Below are 22,848 nucleotides of genomic sequence, written 5' to 3'. Positions count from 1 at the left end.
ACGCTTAAATCTCCTCATAGACAATGGAATTTGTCCCTTTTTCATCCCTAGCTAATGGAAACAGTAATTAAACCAGTGCTGTCCCCTACAGCACCTGCCATAGCCCATCAGAAACAGTTATCAGGACCCTTACTCCTCCCTACCTGCCGGCTGGTTTAACCAATGGTACGCTGTGTCTCCTTACCTGTCGGCTGAGTTAGCCAATAGTATGCTTAGTCTGTGTGTGTGTGTGTATGTGTGTGTGTGTGTGTGTGTGTGTGTGTGTGTGTGTGTATATGTGTGTGTGTGTGTGTGACACCTTACCTGTCGGCTGCCGTATCCAATGGTGCGCTGTGTCTCCACAGACATCAGCAGCGCGGCCAGGAAGCCATCCATGTTCTCAAAGCAGGCGTGTGACGGGCGTGTGGCGTGGGGCGTGTGCGTGGTGTCACTGTCATGCCCGTCGATCCCGTACGTGTGTGGCAGGTCCCCGTGCTGATAGGTAGATAGATAGAATATTTATTGTCCTTTCGGAAAATTATTCGGTGCCATTTACAGTACGTCTGATACGGTTACAAAAGCGCATAATACACAAACACAACATCCCACTCCACCCCATCTAGGACAAAAATGCAAGTTGACAATAGGACAACACTCCATACCTAAGCAATTGAATTAAATAAAAAATAAAATACAGTTCAAATGGTTCCGTTATTAATGAAGGAACCTGCGTTAGTTCTGGCAGACCACGTAGTCAACGCACCCTTTTCCCTACTGGCTAACGCCGACCCAACCCATACAACTCTCCACTAATCAGCTGCACTTTGGTTAATCAGCTGCAGCTCGCAATTGGATGCTGACATTTGGCGCGCTTTATTTAAACTACCAAATTTGTTTTCCTGTCATTGCTTTTTGCTGCTTGTTTTGCTCCCACCACCTCCCCTGCTCCACCAGACTGATCATTACCAAACAATGTCATGTTGTTGTTGCTTGCTCTGTTCTGGGGGGTATTTTGCCAGTCCAGCTAAATGGAAGGCACTCCACCTGAGGATGCTGCTGTTCCCTGTATTGGCTTCCATGGAGCTCACAGAGAAGCCGGGGAACTTCCTTTGAACAGAGCCATACCCCCAAACACAAATGTATGCATTCAGAAATAAAGCTTCTGAAATGTATCTCTTTTTCCCGTCTCATTTTTGACAAGAGTGGATCTGACAGGAATAATAATTATTTATAATAATGAATAACAGTTATTCAGCACCTGCCGGGCAGCCAGGTAGTAGAGCAGTGCGAAGGCCAGCCAGGTGGACAGGTAGGCGGTGGAGAACGCCACCAGGAACCAGCGCAGCGGCAGGTCCACCAGCGTAGTGAAGATGTCCGACAGGAAACGCAGCTTATCCTCGATGGGGCCCAGGTTCACACGGCACTTGCCGTCCTAGTGATGACATTCGATTACATTATGCTAGATTAGATTCTATTGTATGGCAAACATCTTACGGTTACACTCAGTGGTCGAGTTGTAAAATCAAACCGGGGGGATGGCCAGAGATGGATTGTGATAATTGGGTGTTCGGGGGTTTCTCCCCCGCGGAAAAAAAATATGCAATATGTGAATGTATAGCCTATAAATATTACACTTTACTTGATGTGTCGCAGCACAACACATCCATAGCAGCTTTTGTGCACATTGAATGAAGGATTCATGACTATTTCCATGATTGTTTCCATAAATCCAGTTGGACTTAGATGATTTAGTGGCATGTGGCATGGAGAGGTGGCATGCCAAAGGATGGCTATGTTTTAGGTTGGTGGACATTGTTCACTGACAGTTAAGGTTCAGGAATGGGTTTTGGTCCAGGCACAGTTCGACAAAGTGCACTTGGAGTGGCATGTGCCACTGAATCATCTAACCCCCTCTCAGTAATCATTGAGGGTTCAGAACAAAACTTGCAATCAGTGGTGTAGTCTATGTAGAATGCGGGTATACGGAGTATACCCACTTCTAAATTTCAGGGATTTCAGTATACCCACTTAAAATGGATTGATCCATTGTTTTGAATAGCACAAATATACAGTATACCCACCTCAAAAAAGTAGACTACACCACTGCCTGCAATGCTGCTTTGTATAACTTTTATTTTGACAAGTTGCTGTCCTTCCATCCGCTAGGTTCATGGAAGGTTTGGTATAAATGGGTCATGATGAAATAATCATGAATGCTTCATGCAGACTTTATAACAGCTTCTATGAATGTGTTATGCAGGAACATATCAAGTAAAATGTTACCCATCCTACTGTGAAACGTAATAGAAGAGAGGCAGGAAACGCCACTTATCCTCAGTGGGGCCCAGGCTAAAACAACACTTCCCCTCCTATAGATAACACTACATATCATTACACCACATTACATGATAATACTAGTTTAGAGTAATGGACAGGAGACACCGCTCATCCTTGATGGGGCCCAGATTAACACAAAACACTTTTCATAACATTAGACTAAATTACATCAGAATACACTACATCAATGTTTCTCGACCTTTTTTTAGGTGAGGCACCCTTTCAATTCATGAAATATTTCAAGGCACCCCAACCAACAAGCCGTAACATGGCATCGCATCCGATACCACACAAGCTTAGAAAAGTAACACATTTGGAGACGTCACACAACCTACGTTCGAAGTTGCAGCTGACTATATCTATATACCTATATCTACTTTATTGTGCGTAAATGGCAGATGAAAGATTCCACTGACTAGCATTAACTGATCAATTAAGACAAATATGTATTATATTACATAATTTATTCATCAGCCATGTTTCCACGGCAGCCCTGAGAAACTGTTGAGAAACACTGCACTACATGGTAACATCCTACAGTATAATAGTGTGTAATGCTTCTGGATGGGGTGCAGGTTGACACAGTACCCACCTTGGTGACGTAGCGCTGGCGTGCTCCTGCTCCAAAGCCACCAGTCCCAGCCCCCTCATCTCCCAGCAGCTTGCTACGCGGCTTTCGCCGGATGTTGGGTGTGGCTGACACACACACACACACACACACACACACACACACACACACACACACACACACACACACACACACACACACACACACACACACACACACACACACACACACACACACACACACACACACACACACACCAGTTTACACTTACAAACAACCATAAATACACATGTACAGTATTTACCATAAACAAACACTTCCATGAGAAAGAAAACACACACACACACACACACACACAATCCACCGTTGTAAACAGTGTGTGTACCTAAGGGGTCGGAGAGGGAGTGGTCTGGTTCCGGGGGGCGTGGTTTAGCGGCGGCGGCGCGGTCTGTTCCGAGCACGGTGTTCTGCCAGCGGGTGGCCACTAGGCGCTTCAGGTGGCGCGCACGGAACGAACGCATCGAGCGACCCGACTCCTCTCGAGACGACGCCTCCGGGACCGGAACCACGGCAGCAGGAGACACAGGAGAGGAGGTGGAGGTGGTGGTTGGAATGGAGGGGGGCTGGGCGGTAGGGAGTGGTGGGAGAGGGGCTTGGGAAGAGGGGGAAGTAGAGGGCCGACGCGACTCCTCTCGAACCGACACATCCGGAACCGGCACAGGGGTGGAGATCGGGGTCAGGGTGGGGGTGGGAACAGGGGTGGGGGGGACCTGGGGGGAAGAGAGGGGAGGGAGAGGTGAGGGCTGGGAGGAGGGGGAAGCTAGAGGGAGGGGGAGGGCGAGGGGGGTTGGTTGGGATGTGCGACGGGGGTGGTGTGCAGGCTTGGCGAAGGGAGCAGGAAAAGAGTACTTTGAGGAGGGGGGAGCAAGGGGGAGAGGAGAGGACGAGGACGAGGGATGTGGTGGTTGAGAGGAGGGGGGAGGTGGAGAAAGGGGGGGTTGGGAAGAGGGATGTGGGGTTTGTGATGTGGGAGAGGGGAAGGAAAGGGGGCGTTGATACGAGGGGGGAGCTGGATACAGAGGGGGCATAGTGGGCATACTGGAGGATGTTGCTGGAATCATGTCGGGTGTACCGGTAGTGGAAACACTGTGAGATATAAGAGTTATGGTCTGAGGTGTTGTTGGAATACCGTGTGTTGTAGCTGGAATAGAGTGGGATGGAAAGAGAATACTGTTTGAGTTACCGGAAATAGTGTGAGATGTAGGGGGAATAATGGGGGATGAAACGGGAATGCTGTGGGATGTAAGGGTTAAGTTCTGAGATGCTGTTGGGATACTGTGGGATGCAGAGGGAATGTTGTGTGGTGATGGATCAGGAACGTTGTGGGAGTTTAGGGCCGCCACTACCACAGCAGCCACCTTCATGTCCACCTGGAAACCCAGAGCAAAGACACATTGTAACACACGCAGGCACGGCACGCAAACACACACACAAACGCCCACAGATACATTTACTATGTGCAGTGGCAATTCTAGGGTCAGGTGGGGTCCCAAGCGAAAATGCAAGAGAATGAACATTTGATACAAAATTGCCACTACTGTGGTAAAGTGTGGGCTGTTATTCACTATCTATGGGCTTGATGGCCTCAAGCGGCTGCCTGCCTGCCTTGCCTGAGTGTGAGTGCGTGCGTGCGTGCGTGCGTGCGTGCGTGCGTGTGTGCGTGCGTGCGTGCGTGCGTGCGTGCGTGTGTGTGTGTGTGTTTGTTTACCGTCTTTGAGTAGGGTGTGTATCTGGTCTTGCCGGGGCTGGGGCGGGGCAGATATGCCAGCAGCTGTTTGGCTGGGAGGGGCTGGGTAGGCGGGACAGAGTTCCTTCTGGGGTCCAATCGAACGGGAGAACCATGATGTGGGCCAATTGGCATAGAGGACCCATTCTGTTGGTCGATGATAGCAGGAGAAGTGTCCCACGTTCTTGTGGAGGACAACACTGGAGACGCATGGCTTTGTCCAATCAGAAAAGGGGCTATGTCCTGCTGTCCAATAAGAAAAGGCTGGGTGTCCTGCTGTCCAATAGTAACAGGCCGTGGGTCCTGCTGGGTTGTGAGCTCTTGAGACATTGTGATGCCACTGAATCACAAAGGGAAGATCGCACACACACACGCACCAATTTATTTTACTGAAGTATCTCTACTTACACACAGACAGACAGACAGACAGACAGACAGACAGACAGACAGACAGACAGACAGACAGACGCACACGCACGCGCGCGCACAGACAGACACCCACACCAAACTATGCCATGGTGGTAGAGGACAGTATGAACTGCGGTATTGACATTGTGAACAGAGGCTGAGGAGATACTGAGATGCAGTAGTAACGAGGAGTCCTGACTTACTTGACTGATGCTATCTAGAGAACTAACAGTAGGCCACACACACTCAGCAGTTACAGACAATAGAGAAACAACAAAGCAAATGGTTCCTGGCAAGAGTATTATATTGTATGTAGTGTTTCCTAACTGGTGGGTTGGGAACCAAAAGTCAGTCGCGGAGGGGTCCTGGGTGTGTCGCAGAGCTGTGGTGATTTTTTTTTGTTAATTCATCCTTTTATTGTCATTCCCAAAATTGAAACAAGATGTGGTATTGAATAAAGGACTGCGATACGGAAAAGAGAGTGAAAAATGATAGACATGATTTATTTCAGTATAAAAGGAAAAAGCTGATGCATAGGCTATTATCAAACACATCCATACATTTTGATAATTATTTGAAGATTTTGACGGCGTGACAAAAAATTAGGTCGGAACGTAATGACCATGGAGAATTCCCCATGACTCTTATACTGTGTTAGAATAATAGTAGCGTATGCACGTTATAAAGGTTTTTAGGGAAAATCGACTATACATGTATCCCTCACAAAGGTACTCTGTATTATATATTATATTATATTATATTATATTATATTATATTATATTATATTATATTATATTATATTATATTATATTATATTATATTATATTATATTATATTATATTATATTATGTCTCCCCCAAGGTACTGCGTTTGGGTACACAAGTATCTGTAACTTTCTCTAAACTGTAATCTGCGGTTAATCTGGCTGGTGCGGACAGCATGGCATTGGGATTAGGGTTACTGTTAGCAATGGGCACACGACACACACACGCGCGCACACACGCGCGCACGCACACGCACACACACACACACACACAGATAAGCATCGGTACTGGCACCAGGATTAAGAGCAGATTAGATTGAGGAGAGGAAGCAAGAAGCAGAGTCAAGAACATCATGCAAGAGTGAACAAGATGCTACAATCCTGAACCATCAATTGTCAGTAAAGACGTTCTTGAATTTATATATACCAGTAACAACAAAATTTGCCAAAAAAGGGAAAAATATATAAGTTTAAAAAAATCAGAAATTGGCCCACTCATACACACACACACACACACACCCAAGTGGTTTTGTCTTTGGAATTCCCAAAGGAGATATGAAGAGAGACACACAACTTGAGAGACCTAGACACACACACACACACATAATAAATGCGACAAACAAATTCACACCTGCACACACAAACACGCATACACTTTCATTCGTAATACATGGGACAAACAAATTCACAGACACCCGCACAGTCTTTCAAAACAGATTCACACACACCCACACACTCTTTCAAAACAGATTCACACACACCCGCACACACTTTCATTCCTACCTGTGCGAGTCCGGGGGGTCCTCAGGGGAGCGATGGAGGTGCTCAGCCACTGTTGTGGGGACACTGGTGCAAAAATGCTGATGAACAATCCTGATTAAGAGTCCTGATGAACAATCCTGATGAACACAATGGCTAACGACTAACCACCCCACTGCATTATGAATAAAGAAGTGAGGATGTGCGGGTGTGTGTGAGGGTGTGCGGGTGTGTGTCAATTCGGTCTCTCTTAACACCTGTGGGACATGGCTGGGGTCTAGACGTGCTCAGGCACTGCTGTTGGAACGCCGGTGCAATACCCCTGATAAATCAATCAACCAATCCCGAAGATCACAATCACCCTAATGACTAACTACCATAACATCCCGAACACTAAGGATCGGAATGGGAACACAGATCAATCTGGGTGAAACACACAAGGCAAAAAGGAAGATAGCATTCCTTCCAGACTACTGAGAACTCACAAGATTAAGAGATGCTTGCAAAGACAGAGATGTGTGGAGAGAGAGAGAGAAAGAGAGAGAGAGAGAGAGAGAGAGAGAGAGAGAGAGAGAGAAAGAGAGAGAGAGAGAGAGAGAGAGACTTAATTTGAACGGTAATCCAAGCTCATAGGGCAGTAAATCAGGGCAGAAAACGTTCTTAGATGTGCGTGTACTACATCTGGATGTGAGAGAATGTCTGGATGTGTGTCTTGATATATACTGTAAATTATATAAATAATTGGTTCTCAACCTTTTCTGAACAAATGCCCCCTTGACCTCATCATAAGCCCACCAACGCCTCCCCTTAGTATCAAAAAATAAAATGTACTAATGCACCTCAATGACAACTAAGCACCGCCCCCTCTCAGTTGTATCCTTCTCAATGCCCCCCTAGGGCTTCCCAACGCCCCCACTAATATAAATCATCAGGACCAATGCAGACAATGAAAATTCAGCCTGGGTTTTTTAATTAAATTTTACAGGACATACAACAGTACTGAGAATAGATAGGCAGGTCAGATTGGTTTTAATTTAATTGTAGCAGCTTTTTGATTACGATTCATCTCAAATGACTTCACAGTGGCGCGCCAAAGGTCACCCTTCCTGGCACCTGATAGGTCTCAGTGGACTAGGCCCTCAACAAGCTCAGGCCATGGGGACCACTGGCAGGAATTTCCTTGAGCGCCAAGATCCGCAGAGGACAGAGGCCGACAGAACGATTGGTTCACTTCAGTAGATGTGAAGAAGTTGATGCCTACTTTCAGATTCACCTTTCTGGGGGTTCCTCCTGAAATCAATAATCATATCCTTTGTTTTCGTAATGTTCATCTGTAGGAATGATTTTCCACACCAGTCTCGTTGCCATGTAGCAGACTTGGGATTACTGTGTCATCTGCATACTTAATAATTGATCTGTTGGCTCTATTGCTACGGCACATGTTAGTATATAAGATGAACAACATCCTTGTGGCCAGGCCCGTCACTAGGTTTGGGAAACGGGGGGCTTAGCCCCAGAGGGATGAAATGTGCGCACCGACATTTTTCCAGCGCACCTGCTAAGGTTTTGTCTATGAATTCATTATTTTAAGAGCAAAGAAATCCCGCACACTGTCCATTCCACCAACAAACTTTAATACATTGTTTCAGTCATCCGACCTTCTTCATGTTGTATTTTAAGTTTGTTGGTGGAATGGACAGTGTACACGATGTTTTTACACTTGAATGACAACCCCACTGGGATAATATCCTACGCACCTGCCCACCTACAGAGGTGTGCAAAAGCGTCTTCTTGAACAATTATTTTAAGAGCACCATATCGATTTTTAAACACTAGTTAGTGATTTTTTTTTATCTTACTCACATTTTAATGAACATTCCTCATATGTAAGCTAAACAAAACATTTCAAAATGTTTCAACTGATGAATATTATGTACGGAAGTTAAAATGATAATTTAATTTACACAAGGACTAGGAACTTTAAGGAGTTACTAACTGCGCGTCTCCAGGAGAAGCAGTGGTCAGGAAGCGATTCATTCAAACAGGTTCCTTACTTGGAAAACTATGCATCCCCGGCAGATATTAGGTAATTTTTACTCCATTAGTAGCTATTTTAATCAGTTCATGTGTGTTTTCAAACTGTTAAGACAAATATTAAAGCTCAACTATAATTTCAAGACAATGTCAAATGGATTTATTACACGGATATTGTGAGAGAAAATTGGTACTTTGGGTCTGAAGATTTTATCCGTGTAAGTAATTACACTTTTCTCGAGGTGTTAGTTAGCGAACGGCCCTCAGCGCGTACAAAGTGCAAAAACCAATGTAGACATGTAGACAAATGAAGCATATTATTGGGTAAATAAAATGTCAATCAACTGCATGGAGGGGGAGGGATGGGGAATCATATGCATGGTCTTTTATTGGTCAATGACCTGTCAAAAGCTGCCAGGCCATGTGGCATTGTTGTGGCAGGGTGAATCTTGGGTAATGTACAAATTAAGACTTAAATTATTGTTTTATACTACTATTTTGCTGAATTGGGAGTGTTGGACATTGAATCCTGTTTTATTCATGGCATAGCTTTCCCTTGATCACTTCATTTGAGTGATTTATTTTTCCACCCACCCATGAAAAAAAGAGAAAAGTTTAAAAAAAGAGACATGTCATGTGACTAATTGGTGTGGCTATTTTTAGAAACATGTGGATGCAAATGTAAACACAACTTCTAAATCTCTTTTTTTTTGTCTTTCCATAGGTGTACCCGCTGGTTTGAGGCCTACATGGTGATGGAGACATTGACTATGGGTGAAATGGCACATTCTTACCTCTGTAACATTGTTTATTAAGTCAATAAACGTTATTTCTTCACAGTTGCATGCTGTTCATGTGTTTATTGTTATTATAAATGATGGCATATCATGAACATTGAAAGTGTTGACTTGGAATAAGAAGTGACACAACACACGGTTACTGCGATTCAAGGCACTTTAATGGTAAAAGTTAATTCATTGAAGTCCAGGCTCATTTGGTAAACAAGTTAAGACGTATATAGTGCACATTTGTCATGACAAGACATCTGAAATGAGGTGTGTGTGTGTGTGTGTGTGTGTGTGTGTGTGTGTGTGTGTGTGTGTGTGTGTGTGTGTGTGTGTGAGAGAGAGAGATAGGGTGTGTGTGTGTGTGTGTGTGTGTGTGTGACAGACAGACAGACTGACCAGGAGCAGTGGGCAAGACGGAAGAGCCGCATGAAGCAAACAGCCAATATGGGAACAAACTAAAAAAATCAAGTGTAAGTCAACAAGTGAAAAATGAGAACTATATACATGTAATTAGGAAACTATATACGGTACACAAACAACACCATGAAAGAACATAAGTTAACATCAGTTAAGTAAAGTTCACATCTGAGAAATAAAAATCAGTCAAAAAGAGTTCACTTCAGTCAAGCCAAGATCAGTCTCTGGGCCTCAATATCAGTCTCTTCACTCTGAGGCCTGTGACTGTCAGTCCCCCAATGGAGTTCGCTCACTGTCTTTGTGAAGTCATCAAATGACTTGAAAACCCTCCCAGACACCCCGATTAAAGTGGACTTGTTAGTGGTTTCACAGAAGGTTTTTTTCTTGTATTTTCTGTGGCCTAGTGTGGGTTGACCCCAGGCCGCTCTAGTCTCTTCCTTTTGTAGATTGTGGACCTGGCAGGAGACCGGAAAGGAAAGGAGCAGGGGGGAAAGGAGCAGGGCTTGGCAGGTGGCGCTGATGCTGTGGTGCTGACGAAGGACACCAAGAGCTGGATCAGTGACGTTAACGGCAGACAGGGCCTCTTTCCTCCTCCGGAAGCCGCAGATTAGAGGAGAGGTAGAGGATGGGAACCCCCAACTTGCTGAGCGCCGGGTCGGCCACCGTCACCCTCTGTTGCATCCGCTGGTAGGCCTTGGTGATGTGGGACTTCAGTGGTGACGCCTGCGCCTTGGTCTGTGTTCAGGATGGAGCCACAGCTGCTTGATGACGCAGTAAATGTCGTCCCTGTTGTAGGCGAAGACTGCGGCTGACTTGTAGACTTTGTACGTCGGGTGGTGGTCCGTCTTGTTGGCCTGGTTGAGGAGGAGAGACAAGAGTGAAATTAGTGAGCAAGCGAGACAAAATGGTCTAGTGATCAATTAAAGACACTGCTGGCGCAATACTCAAAAGGATTTATTAAGAAATAATAATGAATGTGTCTAGCATATTTTTTCTGCCTCCATTACAGATATGTGGTTGACACAAGACTGAGGTGATGGTATATATAGTATAATCTATCTTGTGCATTGCATTAAAAAAACCAAAAAACATTTAGATGAAGATGAGACCTGACTCACTTGTGACCTTCCCAGGCTGGTTGTATTGGCAGAGCAGGGTGGTGTACAGGTCCTTCCTCTGCAGGTAGTCCTCGCAGTGGCCCTCCTGGACTTGCCTCCACACCTTGGCCATGGTGTTGCCCTCTGTTCGGTCCCTCATGAGCCGAATGACCGACTTGTCCACTCCACGCCTGTATTACACACACACACACACACACACACACACACACACACACACACACACACACACACACACACACACACACACACACACACACACACACACACACACACACACACACACACACACACACACACAGAAAACAAAGAAAAAACATCAGATATGACATTTTAGATATGTACTCAATCTGTTGTTTTGCTGTTTACAAAGTATAGCTTATGAATGTAATGTGTATCATGCAGACACTCACCGCAGCGTCAACACAGCTGGAAACACGGCTCTGTGAGCGGGTGTCAGCTGGTTGAGGATCTTCCCCTCCCACGACAGGTAGCGGCTGATGGTGTGGTCTCCCGGCCCCTTGGCAGCTTTCCGGCAGGCATCACAGGCTAGGACCTCGGTCAGCATGAAGTACTAGAAGAGTTGTCTATCATGGGGACCGTGCTGCCATCCACCACACCAGACATCTCGGGAGGCTGGAACCACATCGTATCGTTCTTCAGGACCTTCCTCCACCTCTTCCTCCTGTACATGTCTGTGAAGGGCTGCGGTTTCAGAAAGAGGCCCCTGTCCTCATCCTCCTCTTGATGTCTTGCTTGAGCAGCTCAGAGTCCTCAGGCTCCCAGGAATTGTACCATGCGTCAAACAAGATGGCGTCTCTTAACCCAGTGCCAACTGCCTCCAGTAACTGTCTCCCTGTAAATAGTACAGCATAAAAACATTGATTATATACACACTGGTGAATGACACTTTTCATTTCAGCAGCCCACTGGATGTGACCGGTATGATCAGTAAACTACTTGCCAGTAAACTAATACAAGCTGTGTTAAATTAATATGTACCTTGTGTTTCATAGGTGGACAGAGCGTCTTCTTCCCAGCTGGGGTCTGTACCACTGCCACATCTCTAGGTAGGTGAGTGACTTGAACCTCCCCTGTCTGTTCATAGATGGCTCTGTCCACATTCATCTGCAGGTAGCACGGTACGGGGTGAAGTGGTGCGCATACTTGACAAACTGCTCCTTCGGCCACTCGTTGATGGTCTTCCTCTTCTCAGTCGGCCACTCGTTGATGGTCTTCCTCTTCTCAGGGTGCCACATCTCTCATCTCACCCCAGTACTTGTGCCTTGGTCAGCGTAGGTGTAATCAGCTGGCATTTCTTCATAGCTGTAGACAGATGAGTAAGGGGAACAAAAGCTAAGTCATTGTGTCTAGACAGTAGTGCAGCTGTAAGTAAGCACAGGCTTTGTGTACTCTTCTCACCTTCTTTGTAAGCTGTGTCTGAGTTTCAACCTGCTTTGATGGCGCTGGTGTCCAGGATGGACAGCGTGGGCATCAGAGGATGTAATCTCTTCTGTAAAAACACACACACACACACACACACACAGTAGTAGGCCTATTACCAATTCTCTTAGTTATTGAGGAGGGGGGACGACACAGATTGTATACTACAGTTATAAATTCAGAAGGCTAATGTAGCTTCAATTGTTGGGAAACTGTAATAACTAGACTCTGGTCCTGTACTGTACACTTCTAAAAGTGCAGACTCTCATGGCATGTGGGAGTCCTATATATAAAGGCATTGAAGTAGCAACTGCTCCAGGCATTACAATGATATGCCTAATAGTTCATTATAACAAAGTCCTACAGTCAAACCGTACCAAATCACTCCTATTCATAAGATTTGATGTTGGTGCGCCTTCATGAAAGATACAATGTTGTAGCAGCAAAGCAACACGTTGCAAGTCATTGAAGTGGCAACTGCGCCAGATATTACACTTGTATGACAGTGTAATACAACCAAACAGTACGAAAGCACTCATAATTGCGTCAATGTAAGCTTTCATGTCCGTACGTTTTAATACAAAATACAATGTAGCTCAAGCAAGCAGCTGTTTGTTTACCTATGGCCGCACTGTTTTCAACCCAAGTCAAGTAGCTGCCTTTAACACCGAGGCACAAATAAGCAAACGACCAAATACCGGCATACTTTTAAACAACAGTAGTCAATAAAGTAAACCGTAGTTATATCTCAAAATCCCTTTTGACACGACAACAATAACAACATTTATAGCGTTTCCCGTAGCCTTCAGTTCAATGTCATCTGAAACTAGCAAAGTGAGCTAACAACAACATTACCGTCTACGGCGTTTGCCGGTGTCGTGCCGAAAAGTGAGTGCCTGCCAGAACACGAGTGCCCTCATTGAAACCAATGACATTTTTTGAGAGAAAATTATACAATTTTTTGCAGAATGAATTACATAATTTATGAACTAAAAATATGCTTATGAAACATTACTCGTCCTCCACTTAATATGAGCTATTTGAATGAAACTGTAACATTTGTTATGACAATTCTTCGATTCTTTTATGGAAATAATACTGAAATTGTAACCAGTTCTTTGTAATACTTCCAGAAGGAATGTAGATGCTTTATTGATAGGCTTTCCATCTTAAATTGTGTCGGATTTATCTGCAAAAATGGGTAAAAACTATCTGAAAAATTGGTCATCGGTTTCCATTGGTTTCAATGAGGGCACTCATGTTCTGGCAGGCACTCGCTTTTCGGCACGATGTACACATTATTACCCTAATACTTGTACTTGGTGAAAAATAACATCCGCAGAAAGGATATCGAAGCAATTGAATGAAATATTACCTTTTAGCTTCCGTTTTCGGTGGTGCCTTGAAGTTGTTAGCGTGCTAAAGGCAGACTTCCCTGCTAAAATCCACTGTTGGCGAAGCTGGGACACAACGACTTCAATTGACTGTTGGTTTTTATAGACGGGTAAAATGTTCCTGTTCTGATATGATATGCAGAATGCATATAATTGTAGTTCTGGACATGGCCACAAGGTGGACCTACCGATGTGATAAATACAAGGTCAACTATGAGTAAGTACTAGTAGAACCAGGGACACTGAACATGTAACACGGTTATCATTATGCTCGTTCAATAAAGTTGAGCACAAGCTCATTGTGGATTCTACAACGTTTATGATTGAATTCATTAAACAACACATGGTACCAGGAGTAAAACTTCGTGTCAAGCCACTGAATTAACCGAAGATGGAGACGTTAAGGCCACCGGAGGGACTGAAACTCGTCGGTAATGTGGACAGCAATTGGCGGTCTTTCAAGCAACAATTCGAGCTGTACTTGTCTGCCACGGGCATGGACAACAAGCCAGGGCCAAGAAAGATTGCAATTCTGCTCACGGTCGCGGGTCCCCAAGCCATGGAAGTCTTCAATACGTTCGAGTTTGAGAGGGCTGATGACAAAGAAGACTACGGTAAAGTGATTGAGAAATTTGAAGCATACTGTTCCCCTAAAAAGAACATTGTGTACGAGAGGTACGTGTTCCGATCACGAATGCAACAGGCAGGAGAGACATTTGATTGCTTTATGACTGATTTAAAACTGAAGGCACAGTCTTGTGGTTTTGGAGATCTTAAAGATTCCATGGTCCGCGATCAGATAGTTTACGGAATACTTGACAAAAAGACGAGGGAAAGGATGCTAAGAGACGATAAGCTAACTTTGGCTGAGGCTGAGAAGATATGCCATGCTAGTGAACTAGCACAACAGCATGCAAAGACGTTTGCAGACCCGAGTGCATCAGTCGTGCACGAGAGCGCTAAAGTTGCAGTCGTCAGAAATAAGATGAAAAGAAATGATCAACAGAAAACTAACAAAAACGCAAATGCAGCAAACTGCAAGCGATGTGGTGGAAAACATGAACCAATGCAATGCCCCGCGTATGGCAAAAGATGTGCAAAATGCAATGGAAAAAATCATTTCGCCAAACAGTGCCTGACTAAAGACAGATCAAAGCCAGTGAGGGTAGTTGAGGAAACAGACCTGGGTGAGACGTTCTTCATAGAAATGGTGTCATGTGAAAATGTAAAGAAAGTGCAAGCCGCAGAGGCACATAAAAGGCACACAGAGGATGAAAACTGGATTGTTTCACTGCCAATAAATGGAGCTTTGGGAGCACTGAGAATTGACACGGGTGCACAAGCCAATCTGATCAGTATGACAGAAATCAGGGCTATGAAAGAAAAGCCGAAAATATTCAAGAAATCAGTGCAGCTGAAAGATTACAACGGAAAAGAAATAGAAAGCAAAGGTCAGTGCAGACTGAGAGTGACTGTGAAAAACAAACAATACAGTGTGCTGTTCTCGATAGTACCTGAGGGTCGTGAGTCACTGTTAGGAGGACTCACCTCAAAGAATCTGAACTTGGTGAGAAGAGTCTACCAAATCAGCTGTTCAGACGCTCTGAGGGCACACAAAGGCACAGTTGACTCCATAGTGCAACGTTTTCCTGATGTTTTTAAAGGACTGGGTTGCCTTCCCTACACATACACAATTCAATTGAAAGAGGATGCAGAACCAGTGATCCACGCTCCAAGGAGAATTCCAGCTCCACTTAGGGAGCGCCTCAAGAAAGAATTGGACAGAATGTGTGACATGAATGTGATCACAAAGGTTGAGGAGCCTACAGAGTGGGTTAACTCTATGGTGTGTGTAGACAAAAAGAACAAAAACAAAGAACTGAGAATTTGCATGGACCCAGGAGATTTAAACAGGAACATAAAACGTGAGCACTATCAGATACCGAAACGTGAGGAAATTGCAAGTGAAATGGCAGGTGCTAAGTATTTTTCCAAGTTAGATGCAGCACAAGGATTCTGGCAAATCAAGCTAGATGACAAAAGCTCACGATACTGCACATTCAATACGCCTTACGGTCGATACAGATTCCTACGCCTTTTGGCATAATCTCAGCATCAGAGATCTATCATCGTGCGATGGACAACATGCTTGAGGGCCTAGAAGGGGTACGTTGCTACATAGACGATGTGGTGATATGGGGGTCTACCCTACAAGAGCACAACGAGAGACTGGCGAAAGTCCTCCACAGGATATCTGATAATGGACTGAAATTGAATCGTGCAAAATGTCAGTTTGGCGTGCAAGAAGTGACATTCCTCGGAGACAAGTTGTCTTCTGAAGGAATTGAGCCGGATGAGAGAAAAATACAAGCGATCCTTAGCATGCCACGCCCCACAGACAAAAAAGGGGTACTCCGAATAATGGGGATGATCAACTTTATCGGCAAGTTTATACCAAACCTATCTGTGAAAACTTCAGCACTGAGGGAACTACTCCATGACTCCACAGAGTTCAAGTGGACAACAAGAAATGAGCGAGAGTGGAATGCTCTCAAGGCTACTCTGACAAAGTCCCCTGTGCTAGCGTATTATGATCCAGAAAAGAGACAGAAGATTTCAACAGATGCGTCGAAAGATGGCCTGGGAGCTGTCCTCCTGCAGGCAGAAGGAGATAGCTGGCAGCCAGTTGCCTACGCTTCGCGGTCAATGACCAAAACAGAAACTAAATATGCTCAAATAGAGAAAGAATGTTTGGGATTGGCCTATGGGCTAGAAAAGTTTCACTGTTATGTCTATGGGCTTCCCTCTTTCACTGTCGAAACAGATCATCGCCCTCTGGTGTCGATCATCAAAAAGAATCTCAACGAGATGTCACCAAGGATCCAGCGACTCATCATGAAGCTGCAGAGGTATGATTTTGAGTTAATATACACTCCAGGCAAACACTTGGTGATAGCAGATACGCTGTCACGAGCGCCAGTGATGAACGAGGCGAGCTCCACTGAGAAAGACATTGAAAATCACGTCAACATGATTGTTCAGTCACTGCCAGTATCTGATGTCAAAACAAAACAAGTACGCGATGAATTGGACAAAGACACAGAATTACAAACAGTAATGAAAAACATGCTCACCGGATGGCCCAGGGGCTCCTGTCCAAAATACTTCAACATCAGAGCAGAACTAACTGTGGCGAATGGACTGTTACTGAGAGACAATAGACTTGTCATCCCACAGAGTCTTAGGCCAGAGATACTTAGACAGATACACGAGGGACACCTCGGAATTGAAAAATGCAAAAGGAGAGCCAGATGCTCAGTGTATTGGCCTGGCATTAATCAGGACATTGAAAACATGGCAGGAAAGTGTGAAACATGCAAAAAGTACCAGAGCAAACAGGCAAGGGAACCCATGATGATTCCAGATCTCCCCACTGCACCTTGGGAGAAAGTTGGAACTGACCTGTTTCATTGCAATGGAAAGGACTATTTGTTAGTGATTGATTACTACTCAAACTTCCCTGAAATTGCTCTGCTGTCAAGCACAAATGCCAGTACTGTCATTATGCATGTAAAATCCATATTTGCCCGGCATGGAATAGCAAAGACTGTAGTGAGTGACAATGGTCCATGTTACAACTGCAAAGAGTGGCAGCAGTTTGCGAGCCACTATGGCTTCAATCACGTCACCTCCAGTCCTCAGCATGCACAGGCAAATGGCAAAGCTGAAAAGGGAGTGCACATCATCAAACAGATTCTGAAAAAGGCCACAGACAGCAAGTCAGATCCTTACCTAGCTCTTCTAAGCTACAGAGCTGCACCGCTTGAATGTGGTTTATCCCCAGCAGAACTGTTAATGAATCGCAGATTACGCACAACCCTTCCCTGTTACACAGACATCAAGCCCAACACAGGGATACAGAAAAAGTTGGAGAACATGAAATGGAAACAAAAACAACGCTTCGACAAATCGACGAAACCCCTCAGTCCACTCGCCAAGGATGACGTGGTACGAATCCAGGATCAAGATGCATGGAACAGGAAAGCAACTGTACTCCAGGAGGTCGGACCTAGATCCTACGAAGTGAAGACTGAGGAAGGACATGTGCTCAGAAGGAACCGCCGCAGCCTTCTGAAAACAAAAGAGACTTTTACAGAGACTGAAATTGATGCTGATGCAGTCAGTGCAAGCGCAGCATCAAATGATGACACTGATGGACATTCACAGGAGGACACAAGCAATGTTCAGTCGGAATTACCTGTCCTGAGAAGATCTGGTCGCCAGACTAAAAGACCTGATAGACTGGATTTGTAAGTGTATGGACTGAATATTGGTTCACTGTTAAAGAATAAAAACACAAACAAACAACAACAAAAAAAAAGAAAGAAAGAAAAGAAAAAGTGTAAAAAAAAAAAAAAAGATCTAAGTACACTAACGCAAAAAAAAGAAAAGAAAAAGAAAAGGTGTACAAAAAAAAAAGAAAGTAAGAAAAGAGTACACATAAAAAAAAAGAAGTTTGTGTTTCTTGTTTAAAAGAAAATGGTTGTTTAAAACTGTTGATGTATTGCTCAATGTTTGAAGTAAGTATTTGTGTGCTGAGCAATGTTTAAAGTAAGTATCAGTATGTGGATTTATGTTTAAAGTAAGTATCAGTATGTTAATCAATGCTTGAAGTAAGTATCAGTGTTATCAGATCCTGAGAAGGGGGGATGTTCTGATATGATATGCAGAATGCATATAATTGTAGTTCCGGACATGGCCACAAGGTGGACCTACCGATGTGATAAATACAAGGTCAACTATGAGTAAGTACTAGTAGAACCAGGGACACTGAACATGTAACACGGTTATCATTATGCTCGTTCAATAAAGTTGAGCACAAGCTCATTGTGGATTCTACAACGTTTATGATTGAATTCGTTAAACAACACAGTTCCGATAGCCAAAAAAGTTTGACAGATGTCAAATAGCTATAAAGTTTGTCGATGTTCGTCTCGCTTGTAATGTCCGCTGATCCGCAGTCTACAGTTTTAAGCGCCGTGTCAATCCCACCTACTTCGAATTTTCTGATTGGCCGAGCGGATTCTGCCGCGGTTGCCAGGCCCAACTGTAGACAATGGGACGCGCTCATTGGTCACAAAACTGTCCAAACTGTAGACAACTGTAGACAATACGTTTTTTTGATTGGACAATAGTCTACAGTCTACAGTTGCCGTTTGCACTTGGCTCGTTCCTGCCTCTGCGAACACAATCCTCTACCTGTTTCCCCCCCGCATAACATATTGCTGTGCACCCTGCTTTTATTGCTGTGCAGTAGGATATAAGTGGCATTAAACAATAAATAAGCAAACAGGAACTTGTATTCAGATTAACTTGCCTTCTTGGTGGTTCGTATTCAGTGCTTTACTGCATTTGTTTTTGGAAAAATGTTTAAAAAAAAGTATTTTTTTTGTTTTTTTTGTTGCAAAATCGTTAAAGGAGGGGCTAATACTAATGTAGGGGGGGGGGGGCTAAAGCCCCCCTAAAATAGGCCTAACGACAGCCCTGCTTGTGGCGAGCCAGTGGAACTGCAGGACTGGTCCGACAGGGCTCCATTGATTCGCACCCTCTGTAAAGAAAAGCCGAGCATGAGTTTCTTTTCCCTCTAGATGTTTAAAAATCTCAAAAGCCCTAGGAGGAGTAACATGTTAAAATGTCCACAAATTTCCAGACTTACGACAGATTATTTTCCTGCTTTTTGGGTTTGCTTTTCTTAAGTCTTCTTGCACAACTCCTTTACTCAGGTGCGATGGAGGACAGCCCCTGGGTCATCAATGTTAGAGACAAAAAAAGCTCCTGCACAACACTATCGTCATTTTCAAGTTTATTTGTACTATTGCATTTCGTTATTTGAAAAATCAATGTTGAATTCAACAACTGATCAACAAGAAACACATATCGGTCACCTGTTCCAAGGGTGGTAAATCCCAAGTTGTTTCACAGATCATACATTACTTTTTATCAGGAAATGAAAGCTGACATTCTGAACTCTTGTCTCATATCCATCGTTTTAGACTTATACCCAACATTCTTCAGTGAACAGCATAAGGAATATTCACCCATTTCCATTATATTTGGTTTTGATATCATAGTATTTTAGAATTATATATGCATAAAAACATAACATTTGATAATCAAAATGGAACTACTTAATTATACAAACAACTATGCCCCAAACAATGATTAAAAAATATTTGAATGTCGGCCACCTTGCAAATAGAAGGCCATTATCCTTAATGCTTGTAACTCCAAATTGAACGACAAAATGCTCCATTGAAATGCTTGCCATCATTTTAGTATGGAAAAGTTGGGTATTAATACAAAAAAATATTACTAAAGCAGTAGAAAGATTACATACACATACAAATGGCTTAATGTTAAAAACAACATATTTGAGAAATACATGGATGATTTAAGGAAAAAGAAAACACCATCATGGTAATCTTGACCCCACTTGTGTATCTAAGCGTCAAGCATTAGCATGTTATAATATAGTAGTATGACTTCTATGAAGTACAGCATATTTTAATACCTCATATGAACATCATTTCATCATATTATAAAAAGCTGTGTCAAAGCAATCCCCATCCCAGCAGCCAATTATTTTACATATCGCATATTTCAATACAGGCACAAATTTGGTGACGGTAAATAAGAAGTCATCCTGACCTATTCAAGATTTCAACCTTGAACTGATTTTGCCAAAGAGTGAATGGTTACATGAAACAGCCATTTCCCATCTAAGGTCACTTTCCCACCAAGGCGGTGAAGCGTCGTGGGACGGAAGCGATTTTTTTTGGTGAAAAAACATGGAAACATGGAAACAGAAAGATCCACAAATAAACAAAAAACTGGTAACTAATATTCATTCCCATAGAGAAAAACGGGGTCATTATGAATTAAAAGGGAAAAGCCTGTGACTTGACTATACACAATTCCACTACTGCACCCAGAGGCGCGTCTTGCCACCAGGCAAGGCAGGCAGCCGCTTGGGGCCCCCAAGCCCCTAGATAGTGAATAACAGCCCACACTGTACTACAGTAGTGGTGATTTTGGTTCAAATGTTCATTATTTTGCATTTTCGCTTGGGGCCCCACCTGACCCTAGAATCGCCTCTGACGGCACCGATGTACTGTTTTCTGAATTTCTGTCAGAAATGTATTATTTCTTCTCTTATGAGAAGACCTTATGATACAATTTATCTATACCTTTACCTACCATAGTTCGCTCAGCCTCAACTTTTTCCATTCCTTCCTTGTGTCCCTTGGTGTATCCTTGTGTTTGTGCCTCTTCAACTTTTCGGTCCAGTTTTTTGTTACACTCTTCCTCTGCCTGCTTCCTGGCGGCCTGCTCAGTCACTCTCTTCAGACGGTGTTTTTCTTTCTCGTGTGTTTTTGTAAGAAATTCAATATTTCTTTCCTCCTCTTCTTCTCTAGCTTTAGATTCTTTTTCCATCTGCTCCTCAAATTTTCTTTTCTGTAACCTCAGCTCTTCCTCTTTTTCCGCTCTCTGTTTTTCTTCTCTCTCTCTATTAATCTGCTCCTGTTCTTGCTGCTTCTCTTCATATTCTTTCTGAAGCTTGGCCATTCTGTCTTCTCTCTCTTTAATTTTTGTTTGAGTATCCTGCTCCATTTTCTGTCTCTCCTGTTCCTCTTGTATCTTCCTCTGTTTCTCCTCAGCATCTCTCCTCTGCTTCTCCTCCAGCTTCTCCCTCTCATATCTCTCTTGCTCCTCTTCTTGTTTATGTTTCCATTCTCTCTGCTTTGACTCATGTGTTTCTTTCCACTTTCTTTTTTCTTCCTTCAGTCTTTCTTCTTCCTTTTCCCGATTTCTTTGACACACCTCCTCATGCTTTCTTTTCTGTTCCTCCAGCTCCTTGACTTTACTTTCTTCTGCATGTTTTATCTTTTCCTCCAGCTCTTCTTGTTTTTCCCTCTCCTTTATGGCCCTCTCTTCATATTCCTGCCTTTTCTTCATCTTGTCCTCTTCAAATGTGACCTGCATGTTTTGCACAAATTTGTTATGTTTCTCTCTTTCTTCTTCTTGTAATTTCTGCCTCTTTCTATTTTCTTCTACTTCTTTGGCTGATCTCTTCTGCTCCTCTTCATCTCTTCTCCGTTGTTCTTCTCTTGTCTTTCTTTCCCATTCTTCTTTTTCTGAGTGTATTTCTTTAGTCCGTTCCTTTATCCATTCTTCATTCTCCTGTCTCTTACGCTGATATTCCTCGTCCATTGCCTTGCTTTTACGTCTGTCCTCCTGCTCCATTTTCTCCTTGGCTTCTTTCATGGCCTCTCTCATGCTTTTCTCCTTGCTCCTAAATTCTTCTTCTCTTCTTCTTGTCTCTTCCTCTTGTCTTCTTTTCTCCTCCTCCATCTCATTCTTCAGTTTCTCCATTTCAGCCTGATGTTTGGCCTGTAGTTCCTGTTTTTCCCTCTCAATCTCATCCTTCTTATCCTGAAGTATTCTCTCCTGCTCCTGTCTGAGGGCCTCTTCCACTTCCTCAAACATCTCATTGGTGTAACACATACCACCATTGACTTCCACTAAGTCATCTATTTTACTCAGAAGTTCATTGACCTGAACCATATTGTTTTTGTTGTTGTTGTCAATGACATGGTATCTCATTCCACATGCGCCAAGAAGACTATTCAGTTCACGTCCTACATTCTGAAGATCAAGAGGCATTCCCTTGAGTTTATCCCCATGAGTAAACAACACAATTGTGTACATTTTAGACTGAGCACCAAAAATGTCCTGGATCATTTCCACAGCCTTCCTCTCCTCATTTGTATAGCGCCCTATCTGTTTCACCAGGAGGAACACATGGGGCCCAGGAGCTGCCATGCCGATGCACTTCACGGTCTCCTTCTTAATCTCTGTGTTGTCAGTTTCCGTATCAAACAATCCTGGGGTGTCAATGACCGTTATCGGTCTTCCACTGATAATGGCAGACTCCTTCTGGCAAACAGTTGTCACTGACTGAAATGCAGAACCCTCCTTAAACACTTCTTTCCCCAG

General features: G+C 43.8%; 2 protein-coding genes and 1 long non-coding RNA gene across 3 annotated transcripts in view; all 3 read right to left on the bottom strand.

Moving 5' to 3' along the window:
* Window positions 1–3,470, bottom strand: part of LOC134451739 (G protein-activated inward rectifier potassium channel 3-like) — a 7,106-nt gene extending 3,636 nt beyond the window's left edge. The window contains exons 1-4 of the mRNA XM_063202140.1: window positions 3,270–3,470; window positions 2,909–3,012; window positions 1,238–1,411; window positions 304–474 (exon numbers count right to left, since the gene is read on the bottom strand). Of these exons, the coding sequence (XP_063058210.1) occupies window positions 304–474; window positions 1,238–1,411; window positions 2,909–3,012; window positions 3,270–3,405 (585 nt within the window). The 5' untranslated portion in view covers window positions 3,406–3,470. The remainder of the gene's footprint in view (window positions 1–303; window positions 475–1,237; window positions 1,412–2,908; window positions 3,013–3,269) is intronic.
* A 234-nt stretch (window positions 3,471–3,704) lies between these two features.
* Window positions 3,705–5,285, bottom strand: LOC134451738 (mucin-2-like). The gene is made up of 3 exons (XM_063202139.1): window positions 4,653–5,285; window positions 3,944–4,314; window positions 3,705–3,792 (listed from the first exon to the last, which is right to left on the bottom strand). Exons 1-3 carry the CDS (start codon window positions 4,998–5,000, stop codon window positions 3,705–3,707), a joined length of 807 nt encoding a protein of 268 aa, XP_063058209.1. The 5' UTR covers window positions 5,001–5,285.
* A 6,506-nt stretch (window positions 5,286–11,791) lies between these two features.
* On the bottom strand, window positions 11,792–12,442 carry LOC134452591 (uncharacterized). The gene is made up of 3 exons (XR_010035482.1): window positions 12,377–12,442; window positions 11,957–12,280; window positions 11,792–11,810 (listed from the first exon to the last, which is right to left on the bottom strand). It is a non-coding gene; the product is annotated as an uncharacterized LOC134452591 (long non-coding RNA).
* Between the last annotated feature and the right edge of the window lie 10,406 nt (window positions 12,443–22,848).

This window comes from Engraulis encrasicolus, chromosome 7 (assembly GCF_034702125.1).
Source record: "Engraulis encrasicolus isolate BLACKSEA-1 chromosome 7, IST_EnEncr_1.0, whole genome shotgun sequence".
NCBI classification, from domain to species: domain Eukaryota; kingdom Metazoa; phylum Chordata; class Actinopteri; order Clupeiformes; family Engraulidae; genus Engraulis; species Engraulis encrasicolus.
Note: the sequence above shows the minus strand (reverse complement) of the source record. Positions and strands in the feature narration are given on the sequence as shown.

Excerpts from the sequence above, each read along its gene's own strand:
- LOC134451738 (XM_063202139.1), bottom strand. The coding sequence starts at position 5,000 with ATGTCTCAAGAGCTCACAACCCAGCAGGACCCACGGCCTGTTACTATT. Across the intron at positions 4,315-4,652 it reads ACACACCCTACTCAAAGACG|GTGGACATGAAGGTGGCTGC; the intron begins GTAAACAAACAC and ends CTGGGTTTCCAG. Across the intron at positions 3,793-3,943 it reads CTGTATCCAGCTCCCCCCTC|TACTCTTTTCCTGCTCCCTT; the intron begins GTATCAACGCCC and ends CCCTCCTCAAAG.